Raw genomic sequence first — 14254 nt, 5'->3', positions numbered from 1 at the left:
TCATCGGCATCTTTCAAACGCTGCGTACCTGCAGTGCTCACCCACAGCAGGTTCTGCCAACTGCACTGTGAAATAACCAAAAAGCCACAGACCTCCACTCTCAGTACCACCAAATGAAAAGCAGCCCCTACAAGTGGTGATGGTGCAAAACTGAAGTGCCTGGGACAGCTGCAGCCAGAGAGCTCCGACAAAAAATAACGTGGAAATGCTTGAGGTCTTGGCATTCTTCAAGAATACTGCATGGAATTCGTTCCCAACACGAAGCATCGCAGGGTGCCACCTAGAGCAGCCACCAGTGAAAAGGAGTCTGAATAAACATTGACAGCCACTAACCTTGTGGAGGCCTGTCTTACCGAAACTCAAAGCAGTGACAAAGAAGGTGCAGTAAGCACAGGTGGAGGGAGTTTGAGATGTTTTGACAAAGGGATTCATCTGCACTCAACACCTTCAAGAGGCACATACTGCAGAAATCATCCACATCACTCCAGGACCAGCACCTAGACCAGAGGGAAGGCCTGTTGTCTGTTCTTTCCCCTAACCCTCTTAGTGCTGTACAAGAACCTGAGCACACCCAGCACTTACTACAGATAACTCACTTCCAGGTCTAATAGATGGAAAAACAAATCTTATCCACCAAACATAAGGCACAGGAATTTGGCAGTTATGAACTGCCTGAGTACCTCCTTCACCCATCTCTGTTTGATGAACTGCTGACTAGCAAAGCTCAGCAATGGGTTTTCAAGCAGCAATATGGAGAGAATAGCAGCAGCATCATTCCATTTCAACCTTACTCCTGGCTCTAGGCTCAGTTACCCTTCCTCTATACTTTCCAAGCTCTGGTCATGCACAGCTCCTATTCAATACACAGTATCTCTAATAGACTTTTTCTTCCCAAATTTCTAAGACTTGGAAAAGAAATATGAACTCAGCATAAAAGACATTGAGGGAAAAAAAATTGAATTTTTTAGGTTTTTACAAAACTTCAGCAATAAAGTGACAAACTGCCCTGTTTAGAGTATCTCTGCATTGTAACTATGCACAACTGAAGTTCTACCTTTGAAGCATCTCCTACATAAGAGAAAACATGACCTTGTACAAAGGCAAACAGTCTCACCTGGCACAAGTACAGGCTTTTGAAGAGTTAGCAGCACTGCCGTTCAGATGGCAAGATCTGTCTGCTGTTGTGTTTGTGCAGGTTTGGCTGAGCATGGGATGACGTGCTCCTTGCTCACCTCGCAGAGCTCAGTGGGTAAGCAGTACTGCAGCAGAGGGCCCAACAAGACTGGAGGCTGCAGGCTTGGGACAAGGCAATTCAACCACCTACAACTGCACATCAGCAAAGAAGTGAACTGACACTGCTACTCCTCCAGCTATTCCAGATTTTCTGCAATGAATGACTAAACTGCCACTGAGATACTGTTCTGTAACTCCCACTATTACACAGCAGGAAAGGCACAAGGTGAACCAGAGAATCCTTAATACTGAGTCCATCCACCACAGACAACTCTCACTTACTGCCCATTCAGAGGCAGAGTGGGTGGAAACGAAGTTGTTGCACTGCGTTTCCCTGCAGTGGCACCAGAAGCAGCTTAGGACAGACCTACAGACACAACCAGCCACGCACAGGCTGGCTCACCAACGTGCAGGCAGTACACCAACGGTGCCTGCTCACTTCCTCCTCCTCCACTTTGTGACTCAGTGTTGCTCTATCAGGTTATGGCTATTAACTGCGAATCTCGGCACTGGAAGAAAGCTGTGTCACCACAGGTAAAGGTATATTTAGCTCCCACTAGATAATGCCTGTGCTTCTGCCAGCACCAACAGGCACACAGCTGCCTTCCAAGCACAAGTACAGGGATGTTCCTTACCAAGTGAGACGCATTCAGCAGCATCTCCCTGCTGTAATTATCTCTGCTTTACATCTGAGAAAAACAGTCTTATCTTCACTTGCTACAAGTATGACTACATTGAGAGGGTTATGTGCCCACTGGTTAACGCAACAGTGTGTTTCTTAATGCTGCTACCAAGAAAAATAGTGCATGACACAGACTGGATGAGCGGTGTTTTCAGTGTGAGCCCAGTGGTGAACAGATGACAAAGCATCTCTCGTTAAACCTATCAGTGGCACCTTATCATTTTTCTACATATATTATAGCAGCACATATTATTTTTAACATGTGAAAGCATAATGCATCTCAAACCTGATGAGCGCAGTGAACAAGATGCCCTAGCTGGATCCAAGTTCTCGGAGAACTCAGCACTCAATATGGTGAGTCCTTTCACAAGAGAGCTCTGCAGTACTGTGTCCTGCAGCAACTCATCCATCACTGTACACTGCACAAAGAACACTTTGACATACCACAAGTCAACTCCCATCACGTAAGGAGCAGTGTCCTAAGAAAGGGTAATCCCTGTGTACAATAACGCAATAAACTGTACCAGCAGGAAGCTGAGCAGGCAGGCCTCACATAACCAAAAGGATCCTAGAAAGATAACAAATCACTGCTGAAAGACCATACTAAAGGTCAGTTCAGGAAACCACTCCTATGCACTACGGTACACGCAAGTTCCAAGGACAGCTGTGGTGCTGGCACCAGCAATCACAGGGCCTTCACAATCTGCAAGCAGTATGAGATCCCATACCAAAGACCTCGACATCTGTAAGGTATGGGTAGAGGAGGTAACAGCCTCCTCCAGTACTCTGCTTATGGCATTGCCATCACATTAAAAGTCTAAATACACACAAGGAAATGAAGTCAATCTGACTTGCAATGAGTGCAACTGCCTCCTGGGCTACGTCTAGCACATTTACTTAATTACCTAATAAACAGGAAAATAGGCTGTCAAGAGGACTTTGAATACTGCACACTTGGTCAATGTCTTTCCCTGATCTGTTTCATTCTGTGAGTCCATGTCAAACATTGCAGCATTACTTGAGTACTGTAGGTTTCCCTACACAGAATGTAAGGTGTTTTTCTCACCACAGCCAACACCCCTGCTAAGCAGGTATACTCACCTTCAACAGCTAATGCAGGCTCCAAGGCTTAGCCTAAATCACGTTCATCAAGTCAGAAGGAAAACAAATGAGGTTGAAATAGGACTGGGAGTTATTCTCCATCTCAAATCCAGTCTCTTACAGAATCTGGCATCAAATGAACATCAATATTCAAGCACCATAACATATTTGACTATTCTCCCTTTACAACTTCCGTGGGAGAGATTTAATAATCACCTGTCTAAGGCAGAAATGGAAATAGGTTACTTGTGGATCACTGTGCTTTGTGGTCCCAAGCCCCCACCCAGACCACACAGAATGTTTCAGAGGTATTCACATTTGAAGGTAACTGCATTAGCCAAATCCTCCCATTACATCAGATACACAAACTACAATCCTTTCTTGTCTTCCACATAAAGCTAAACCAACAAACTTACTGCTTCTGCAAAATAATCACTTTTAGGGAAAAGTGTTGTTTAGCCCCAGCCAGCTAACTCAGATTTTGCTTCAGACAGAAGGCGCTGTACAGCCAGCCACCAGGCAGGGACTGCAGGAGGACAAAGCAGCAGGGCAATCACCACAGGCCCTAAGAGCTCCTCCTGCTATCGCACACCAGAATGTCATCTCCCCTTCCTGCTTACTCTCTCAATTACTCACAAATGCTAACACTAAGAGATCGCCCCACATTCCAGGGTCAAATACGCACTATTTGAATAGCAATGCCTTAAGGACAGTAACTTCTAACTGCAGCATGATTACCTTATTCAGCTACCTTTCTCAGAAAGAAATTGTATCTTAGACTACGGACTGTTTGTATACAGCTGATGAAGGTACATAGTGTTTGGACACTACTGGATGTCTTAAAGAAGTTTATTCCAATCATTAGACATGATTTACACTGCTAATAAGAAGGCAGTACACTGGTGAAGACCTGCAATTCACTTTGGCTGCATTCAGTATTCTTCGCCTTCATCTTCTCCATCCATCGAGTCTGTGCCCACTTCTTCATAATCTTTTTCAAGTGCAGCCAAATCTTCCCGAGCCTCTGAGAATTCCCCTTCCTCCATCCCTTCTCCAACATACCAGTGAACAAAGGCACGTTTGGCATACATCAGATCAAACTTGTGGTCAAGACGAGCCCATGCTTCAGCAATGGCTGTAGTGTTGCTCAGCATGCACACTGCCCGCTGCACTTTGGCTAGGTCACCACCAGGAACCACTGTTGGTGGCTGGTAATTGATGCCAACCTACAGGAGAAGCACAACAGACCATGAGTTTCCTTGTAGTACTCAACAGTGACCATAGTCAAAGAAGCCAGAGAAAGCATCTCTGCACAAAAGCATTAAGGGTCTCATTTCTCAACACAAATCAGGTACCTGCCTACAGATTTTAATGAGAAAATACACTTAATAAGCAAATTTACAGTGAATGATTAGCCTAAAAAAGAAAAAAAAGAAAAAAAGACTCATGATATAACTGAGACTTGCCTTAAAACCAGTAGGGCACCAGTCCACAAACTGGATCGTGCGCTTGGTTTTGATAGCAGCAATAGCAGCGTTGACATCCTTGGGGACAACATCCCCTCGATACAGCATGCAGCAGGCCATGTACTTGCCATGGCGAGGGTCACACTTCACCATCTGATTGGAAGGCTCAAAGCATGCATTGGTTATCTCAGACACAGAGAGCTGCTCATGATAGGCTTTCTCTGCTGAAATAATTGGGGAATACGTTACCAGTGGGAAGTGGATACGAGGGTAAGGCACCAAGTTAGTTTGGAATTCAGTGAGATCCACATTTAAGGCACCATCGAATCTGAGGGAAGCAGTAATGGAAGACACAATCTGACCAATGAGGCGATTGAGGTTAGTGTATGTCGGGCGTTCAATGTCCAGATTCCTACGGCAAATGTCATAGATGGCCTCATTGTCAACCATAAAGGCACAGTCGGAATGCTCCAGAGTGGTGTGGGTGGTCAGGATGGAGTTGTATGGCTCAACAACAGCTGTTGAGACCTGTGGTGCAGGGTAGATGGCAAATTCCAATTTTGACTTTTTCCCATAGTCAACAGACAGGCGCTCCATCAGCAGGGAAGTGAAACCTGAGCCAGTGCCTCCCCCAAAGCTGTGGAAAATCAGGAAACCCTGCAAGCCAGTGCATTGGTCTGACTGAAAGAGAAAATACATGTGTTACAGCAGTGGTACAGACACCAAGAATCCCAAAACAAGCCTACTCCAGGCTCATGTAAGCACTCAACTGACATACCAACTGATCAAGCTTCAGGAAAGTAATATTTAATTCTTGTACCATTAATCAAGGAAGTGTCTCAAAACAAACAAACACATTCCAAACTCACATTGTTAGCAGTTTTAAGGCACCACCATACTGGAAGACAACCTTTCCACTTCTTCCTAAGTTACTACCTCAAAACATTTTCTACTCCCATGCTCTGGAAGGCCATTAACAGTTATAGTTCTTGGAATTTTGCCTTGCTTGATAAACTGTCTAACCCTTGCACTGATTTGACATTCTCCTCCTGCACAAGATGTAGCAGTCTCCTGTGCCAGAACTATTGCTACGATTCTGCAAGGGCTGTGGGCATGCAGCTTATGTCAGAGATGAGCTGTCAAACTACATTACTTCACCATTTGCAGAAGAAGCCAGGCTGCCCTCCCCAGAAAAGAGTGCTGCATGATGCTTACCTTTATCCCCAGGGCTGACAGGTAGGTAAAACAGATTCTAAAAGGAAGTTATGGCCACATTTCTCAGGTCAAAGTCCAGACTCAGCATCAGAGCCTGTGGCAGCCAAGTGCTCGATGCCAGCTTTGATCTGCAGAAGCCATATCTTTCACTAACCCATGTAGCATTCCATATTAAAGCACCAGAGGTAAACTCGGTTCTTGTGCAATGAAAACACCTTGTTTTTGTGACACAGACTTTGTAAAATACGTGCTAACTGCTCTAAAAAAGGAAACTTTAACCTACGTTGTCATCTTCAGGATCAGCCACATGAAGAAAACACCAGGGAAGCTGAGCTATTATAGCATACTGAGATTTATTCATCTCCTACTGCTACTACAATAAAACTGACTCAGAAGTTACAAATGAAGGAAATTCAAACAAAAAACTAAACCACATGAGCTAACACCTACTTAACCTTCCTCGAGAGCCCCAGCACAGAGACTAATCCCTTTCCAGCAGGAACTACGCAGATCAGAATGTTATCTCAGTCCCAGCTTTCTGAAGTTGAACATGAAGATAGAAAACGTTGGGCATCTCATCAGCATTTTAGGCCATTTGAAAGCCCTATCCAACAGGAGTAACTCAACCACTGTCAGCAAGCTAATGACAAAAACACATGCAAAGTAACTCCACAGCTTCCCAACCATGAAACAAGTTAAAGCAGAACTCATAAATGACAACTTCATTTCCAAATCCTGCAAAACTGGATAAAGAAACTTGTTTAAGTGCCTTCAGTGAGAAGCCTTACCAGTTTCCTGATACGCTCTAGGACTAAGTCAATTATCTCTTTCCCAACTGTGTAATGACCTCGAGCATAATTATTTGCAGCATCTTCTTTACCAGATATCAGTTGTTCAGGATGAAAGAGTTGTCTGTATGTTCCATTCCTAACTTCATCTGGGGGAGACAAGAGAGTTTTTTTTAACACGTTAGTTTTCTAGGTATTATATAGATATTCTTCAAGATTCCAAGGCTATTCAGACTAAGGTACCTTGCCCTTATTTACAGATAAGATGTAACTGGTTTTCTTCCTATCAGCAGATGGTGCCCAGTACCTAGCATAGACAAAGTATGGGACGCATGAGAAAATCCACTGCCCAGAAAACTGTCCCATTTTCACAAGGAGTTTTTGACCAGCCAGAACTAATTGCAGCTAGACCACACAAGCAGAATCACTCTTCTGTAGTTTGGGACTCAACTTCTGATGTTAATCTGCAAAGTGGGTCTGAAGTACTGCTTTTCCCCACATTTCCCAAGCCATCCACATTGCTGCCTTATTGCTCCTGCAGCCGTGGGCGCTCAGAGCTTGCACAGCTGGCTTATCACCTTCTCTTCTTTTCTTGTACTTTCTGCCAAGGGCAGAAGAGAATGTTCTAGAGGAACAAATGTTATTCAAATATTACTAGAACAAAAGTAAACTCTAGCATTAATGGCTATTGCAGGAACAACTTGGAGAATTTGAGGAACAACCCTTAGGCTGTGCGTTGAGGCCAGCAGGCAGGCAAACACAGCTGCCCTCTAGACACGCTGTCCCTCATGTTTATGTTTCACCAGGGCAGGTTTAAAGTCACTTTCATTAAACTCCTAGACATGTTTCTGCCTTATTTCCTGGCAGGAGGCTTTGACAGCATTTTACACACCACACACAGAGCTGGTGCACACATACAGCAGTCCTGCTGTTTTCTCCAAGGGCAGCATTATTAGGAAGCCCCAGAAATGCCCCGTTTACACATATAGCATCAATAGGGGTGCTGCATGCACAGAAGTTCTAGACAGTGCAGAAGGGCATGCTGCATGTGCAGGGAGAACAAGCAGAGCAGCAGTAAGGAAAGATTGCTGACCCCCAAAGGCATGTGATGTAACCTTTATAACAAAAGGCCCCAACTCCTTCAGTATTGCCAAGCATTTCATCAGACAGTCTTCTGCCCATCTCCCATACTGCACTTCCATCATTAGCAAGCACTGGAATACTACCATGTATGAGCTGTCCCACAGCTCAGCAGCAATTCCTACAGCAGCAAGGCAAGAGCTCTGCCAGCTGCTCTCCCTCACCTCATTTCTCAGCCTTTCCTGGTTGCTCAGAGCCACCACCTGGCCAGCAGCAGAGGGAGCAACAGCTGTGGGGCTCAAGGAAACAACACCTCATGAGCCACAGCTCCTGGCAATGTTGTAAAGGTCAAAATGTGCTCTACTCAGTGGATACAGTGTTAAGGGACATGGTTTAGTGAGGGACTCAATAGGTCAGATTGATGGTTAGACTTCATGACCTTGTAGGTCATCTCCAACCTAAATGGTTGATTTTATTTCAGTGTTCAGCCCAACAGCCTTCCCTCTGCAGTTCACAGAATGGTTTGGACTGCTACAATTAAAGTTAGCTGCAAGGAGCCCTCACTCTTGGAGTACGTAGGAGTAGCTTTGGTCTTTTCACTCCTTCTCTTCACAACCTTTTACATATTAAACAGAACACATGAACACAGAAACTGTACAAGCATAGACAGTGCAGATCTGAGCACCCAGAATTGCTGCTGAGGGCAAAGACAGCCCCAAGTCTGACTCCAGCAGGATTACTGAGGCACAGAGTGGTAACAGAGCAGCCAGCACCATGCAGCATGGAGTGAGTCAGTGGCACATGCATGGGCTGAACGTGAAGAGACAGCATGGCCACAGCAAGGGATACAACTGATTTTGAGGATAAGGGGGTATTCATAGATAAGGGGGCACAAAGTTGAAGTATACATTTAATGTATTTGATTTTAGATGCGCGATTGAGATTCATTTCCTCAAACACAGCAAGACAGAGACCAGAACATTGCTTTGAGAAAGCAGAGGAATAATCCTACATACAAGAAATCTGCTTAGTGAGGTATATTACAGCTTTCTAAAAAGGCACCTGTGTCTATTGAACATACCACTCCGTGTGCTTTCAAGAGGTTATAACTATCTTCTGTAGCAAAAGCACGTAGCACATTCAGAATTTAATTTTACAGGTTGGCAGAAGGTGCTGTTCAATCCTTCGGAGTCCCAGGGAACATAGAGCCAGGTGCTCCCCATCACCAGGAAGATGTAGGCAACCTTTCTGCAGTAAGAATCCAAAGCCCCAAAGCACTTCACAAGCCTGGAGGAATGGATCCCTTGGGCAACGTGTGTAAGTTACATCCAATCTTACAGCAGGCACTACAGTCTCTTGCGTACGTCACTGTATTTACCTATCACTGCTGGCTCGAGGTCCACAAACACAGCACGAGGAACATGTTTTCCTGCTCCAGTCTCACTGAAGAAGGTATTAAAGGAATCATCGCCTCCGCCGATGGTTTTGTCGCTTGGCATGGTCCCGTTGGGCTGGATGCCATGCTCCAGGCAGTACAGCTCCCAGCATGCATTTCCAATCTGCACACCAGCTTGACCAACATGGACTGAGATGCACTCACGCTGTGGGGAGGAAAAAAATTGGATCACTGGCAGAAACAGCAGCTTCCTTGTTTACAAAATATTCAGCACACACAGCTTGAACTCCCATATTGCAAAGCTGTTTGAACATTGGCCTTATTGTCTTGGTGTTAAGGGCACTGAGCACAAACTCAGCAGGACAAAAGATCCTTTCAGCCACCCACCTAGGAAGACCCTTTGGGACACCGTCATCTTTACAGGCTCATCCCTCCTCATTCACCCAATCCTCAACCAGACAGGGAGAGCTTAACTCATCTGAACCCTTCAGCCAGCATTTGTGATCACAAACAGCAATTTGGATGAACTGATGACTGCACATCACCAGCCTAAGCCTCCAGAAAATCACCCCTGCACTCCAAGCCCAGAAGCACTACAGCCTTCCTTAAGATCCACGGCCATTTTGGTTAATGTACATGAAATCAGAAAAAAGTATCCTCATCACTTCAGGGAGCTCCACCAGGAAGCCCTTCCCCAAGCAAACCCTTCCTATTGCTGCTGAAATGTGAAACAGGCCCCATATTGCACTGCTGTACAGAGTGCTAAACTGAGACTGAACAAAATTGGGGCTCATTTAAATTGTCTCAAAACAGTTATGTCAGCAGGGAGATCATCCATAGCAATTTACAGATTCCCAAGGTGCATTTTAAGTCCAGAGCACGATGCCTTCCTTAACACTGCAGCACACAGCTCTGAACACTAGGAGCCAAACCACAACTGAACCAGCTCCAAACTCCTGATCTGTGGCATTCGTGTTCTTCTCATTTTACCAACCTCTCCTTCTGAGTGACAGAACTAAATGCATTCCAGAAGAGCTGAGCACAGCACAGCTTTGAGTCAGCCACACTGGACTACACTCAGGCCCTACGGGTGGGTGATACAAGTTATCCCCTAAAACTCCAGGGTAGCAGGACCCGGAACAAATGCCAGAGCAAATTTCGTATTTCCTTGGGAGCTCCACCTTCAGAAATTAAAATCTGTTTGCTAAAGAACAGTGCTGTGGTTGAGAACACACGATGAAGAGCCGAGAACAAGCCCCACCATCTCAGCTGTGCATTCAGCTGTGCTTCCAGAAGAGCAGTGCACAGCCTCCCTGCAGCCAACCACACAGCGCTGCTGCCAGCCCACTGCTCTCCAGGGCCACAACTTCATCCCAGTCCAGGTGGAAGCACTGGGCTTGGCAGAGCACTGCCAACCCGCACACCACAAAGAAAGCAACAGGAAAAGCAGCTTCAGCACACAGCCCAGCAAGGCTGCGCTGTCCCAGAGAAGCCAGGCCACAGCAATTAGGCCACAGCAATTAGGTCACATCGCCGTTCAGGACAGCCCATGGCTCTTTTTCTCCTCTGAGAGGGAAATCACAGAATTAATTCCCCCACTTCAGTCTGGAGCCTCACACCTGCAGTGACATCTACTGCTGAGATGTGCTTCCTTAGCGAGGCTGCTAAGCAGCCGGGGGAGGTCACGGAGGGACGTGGAGGGACTCGCATGCCCCCAAAAGGTGAAACGTGGGAAAGGTCAAAATAAATATCAGCTTTCCAGCATCAAATGAACGAGTGGCACTTCTTGAAATGACACAAAGCAATGACAGTTTGTTACAGAGAGCCTCGGCCTGGGCAGCACAACCACAGCGCAGGTCCTACGGGTGCTGTGTTAAACACACCTATGTTTACTTTGTGCAAGCAGAAAGTTCAGCAGTGGGGCAGCGCAAGTCCCACGCCTCGCTATGAACACAGCAGCAATTAACCGGGAGGCAGCCCTGCCGAAAGACCCCGGGGCCACTGCAGAAAGCATTCTGCACATCCAGCACGGCGTGCTCATCTGAACGAGATGAAGAACGCGCAGTGCCGCAAAGGGACGCACCGGGCTGCAGGAGGAGCCTCCACTGCTCTGCAGGACGGCGCGGATCCGAGTGGGGGGAGGCAGAGAAGGCTTCCTCAGCACGGCGGCGCGGCTCTGACCGGGACCCGTGCCGGCCAGCCCTCAGAGCTCCCCTCCACCCGCCCGGCTGCAGCCCTGCCGCACACTCCTAGCAGTCACACGGATACTTCGGGAACGACAACCGCGGTTACGCGGTAACAGCTGGGACACCTCGGACCGCCTCATGGACACGGAGCGTCCGGCAGCACCGGGAAAACCGAGCAGCGGAACAAAGGCACGCAGCGGGGCACGGCGACCGGCTGTGTGCGGCAGCAGGACGGACGCACGGACGGACGGACACACAGCCCAAAGGGCACCGATCCGCGCAGACCGACCCGCCGCTCCCCCCGCTCGACTCCCGGCCTGACGCGGGCACCCCGCAGCGCTCCCAGCCCCGCTCCGGTGCTTCCCGCCCGCGGTTGGGATAAGGGGCGGCCGCCCCCGGCCCGGCGCGGAGCCGCCATGTTCTGAGGAGCCGCCACCATTTTGGGATGAGGCCGCGCGCGGCCCCGCACGGCCAGTGCTCCCCGGCCCCTCCGCTCCGTACCCGGGCACCGCGGCGGACCCGCGCCTCCCGCCGCGCACGGGCGGGGCCGCCCCGCCCCTCCACGCCGTCTCACCGCGCGCGGGGCCGAGCAGCGCCGGCTGCCGCCTCCTCCCCCCATCCCCCGCTCACCATGACTCGGGCCGGCAGCGCTGGGAGCGACAGACGCGCAACGGGTCTGAGCGGCACCGCAAACGCAGCCGACCTTCCCCAGGCGATTTATATAGCGAGAAGGACGGGGCGACTGACTCCACGCACGGTGCTCATTGGTTAAGCCTCGTGCGGAGGCGTCACCCCTTCGCGGTACTATTGGGGAGTCCGCGAGGCGAGAAGGTCCGCTCAACCAATCGGCAGCAGGTGGCGGCCGAGCGGGCCGCGCCATTGGACCGCAGATATGAATTTCACCGTATTGCGCTAACTATTGGTCGATTCGTAAAGAGGGGCGGAGACGGGACGGGGCTTCGCCTTCCCGCCAACGGAGACCCGCGCCCATTTTCTCACCTCAGGCGCTGGGCGCGCCGCTCTCCTGCACAGAGAGGACTTAAACCCCAACGGCCGCCTAGGGAGCACTGAAATCCGCGCACCCGAAATTAAAATGCTCCAATTTAGGCCGGGCGTTAAGACAAGAAGTGTAAAAACTTTTAAGAATCCCTGCCGTGTTTCTTAACGTTTCTGTATCAGCAGAAAGCAGTTTGGTGTGTGAACCTGACAAAGGAGTTGGTGTTTTCCTCTTCCCGAGCAGAAGGCATCCGTGCCAATCTCCACAGCGCGTGCGAGTCAAACCAAAGCAGCCTTCGTGTGTCGCTGTCAGATTGCAGAGCAACCAGAGCTGCAGCCAGCTGTGAGCTGGATGTGTGCCACAGAATCACGCTGCCAAGCGCGTCCCAGCACAGCCGGCTGTGCAGGAACACGGCCTGCGTCTTCCCGCTGGCTCTCGGGGCAGCTCCTCCAGCTGCTTCTGAACGCCTGCAGCGCGTTCCCTCCAGCAGCACTGCACGCACAGCGGCTGCCCGCCTTCCTCCGGGGAGTGCTGGAAGATGAGGGACATGAAAGAGGGCACAAACACAGCTGAGCTGCACACAGCACTGTCTGCTGCTTCCCCAGCAAGAATCGTGGATAAATGCACCATGCAGGGGATTCTCCTTGCATGGCTTCTCACCCCAGGGAGGCATAGCTCCAATTGGCACCGCAGATGGCTCCGAAAGACCTTTCAAGGACAGGCTGCCTGTTCTGACCTGTCCTGCCAGACCAGCACTCACCCAGCAGGGCTGCTGGGAAACCTCCACTCTGGCTCTCATCGGTTTGTCCTCCTCTGGTGGCTGAGCTGCAGCTGCTTTGGGCAGAACGTGAGCTGCTCTTCGCCCAGATGCATTCATGGGATCAGCACCATGAGCTGCTTCACGGCTGTGCTGAGAGGAGGACAGCAGAACATCCCTCTGGGCATATCTGAACAGTTCATACTTTAACCAAAAGCAAAACCAAAGCCCCCAGAAAGCGACCACATGCTGTACGACCACAGGACAGACCCTCTGCCACAGCCACTGCCCCCCATGGCGCGCTCTGACGTTCTGGGGTGCAGGGCTGAAACAGCTGTGCTATCAGCACTGCAGGCTGAGCTGTGCCGTTCCCAACAAAGCATCAGAAGATGCAAGAACCAAAATCCCCAAAGGGATTCCTGCTCTCCTCTTCAGTAGAGGGAAACGCAGCCCTGCTGACCCAGGAACCTTTTCCCCCCCTTCTCTGCCTCACCAGCACCAGCAGTTCCCAGCACAAAGCTGTGCTTTAAGAGTGGGGCTGTGAGCAGCTCAGCTCAGCATGGAGGAATTATTTACATTGAGAAGCAAGAGAGGAGCTGGTTAAAAGTAGCATAAAGCTGGCTTTTATCAACATCTTCCCTTTGCACTTTTATGGCAAACTCCACTCATCTGCTGCTGTTTCTTTCCGTGTTCCCCAGCAGCTGCAAAACACTCGGTGGCTTTAGGCGAAGTACTTGGTGGCTCAGTGCTCCTTTGATTCCAGGCTTTGCTGTAGCCTGGCTTTGCAGGAGGCAGGGAAGCATTTCCCTGCATTATTTATTTAAGGACCCTGAAGCTATTTCCTATTATTTCCTTGCCTCCTACTTTTCTTGTTCCTGCCAAGGAATGTAACGTTAGGCACATAAAATAACACTCACAGTCCTCATAATACATTTCAGATATCCCAAACACTCACACATCGTAAAAACTGCCCATGTGGAACCAGAACAGCTCATCCTTTCTGGGTAACCTCCCTGAGGCTGTGCCTGCCTCATTCCTGCCAGCAAAATGGTTTAAGGAAAGAGAAGCGAGGGAAAGTCTGTCCCACAGCTCTAAGGAGTAACACCGTCAGTCTCTGCCCCCAGCAGGCCGTGACTTTGGCTGTGAACACACAAATTCATCATCCCAGCAGTGACAGCCGCACCTTTGTAGCTGAATCGGTACCAAAAGCGTTTAATAGAGCAGCATGCTGACACACGTACTGCAGAAAGGCATGTCCTCTGCAGGCGGGACCCACAGCCACCGCTGCAGAGCTGCTGCATTATTCATACAAGGGCTTGCAAACCTCCAATACAGACTGGAGTGCAACTGCCA

The 14254-nt window shown here is 49.1% G+C and overlaps 1 protein-coding gene across 1 annotated transcript; it reads right to left on the bottom strand.

The window, feature by feature from the left end:
- Nucleotides 1-3847: 3847 nt before the first annotated feature.
- TUBA5 (tubulin, alpha 5) lies at nucleotides 3848-11841 on the bottom strand. The gene is made up of 5 exons (NM_001305140.2): nucleotides 11778-11841; nucleotides 8944-9166; nucleotides 6486-6634; nucleotides 4483-5163; nucleotides 3848-4242 (listed from the first exon to the last, which is right to left on the bottom strand). The coding sequence occupies exons 1-5, from the start codon at nucleotides 11778-11780 to the stop codon at nucleotides 3949-3951; spliced, it is 1350 nt and encodes a 449-aa protein (NP_001292069.1). The 5' UTR covers nucleotides 11781-11841; the 3' UTR covers nucleotides 3848-3948.
- Nucleotides 11842-14254: the final 2413 nt, after the last annotated feature.

The sequence above is a fragment of the Gallus gallus genome, chromosome 26 (assembly GCF_016699485.2).
Source record: "Gallus gallus isolate bGalGal1 chromosome 26, bGalGal1.mat.broiler.GRCg7b, whole genome shotgun sequence".
In the NCBI taxonomy this organism is placed as follows: Eukaryota; Metazoa; Chordata; class Aves; order Galliformes; family Phasianidae; genus Gallus; species Gallus gallus.
Note: the sequence above shows the minus strand (reverse complement) of the source record. Positions and strands in the feature narration are given on the sequence as shown.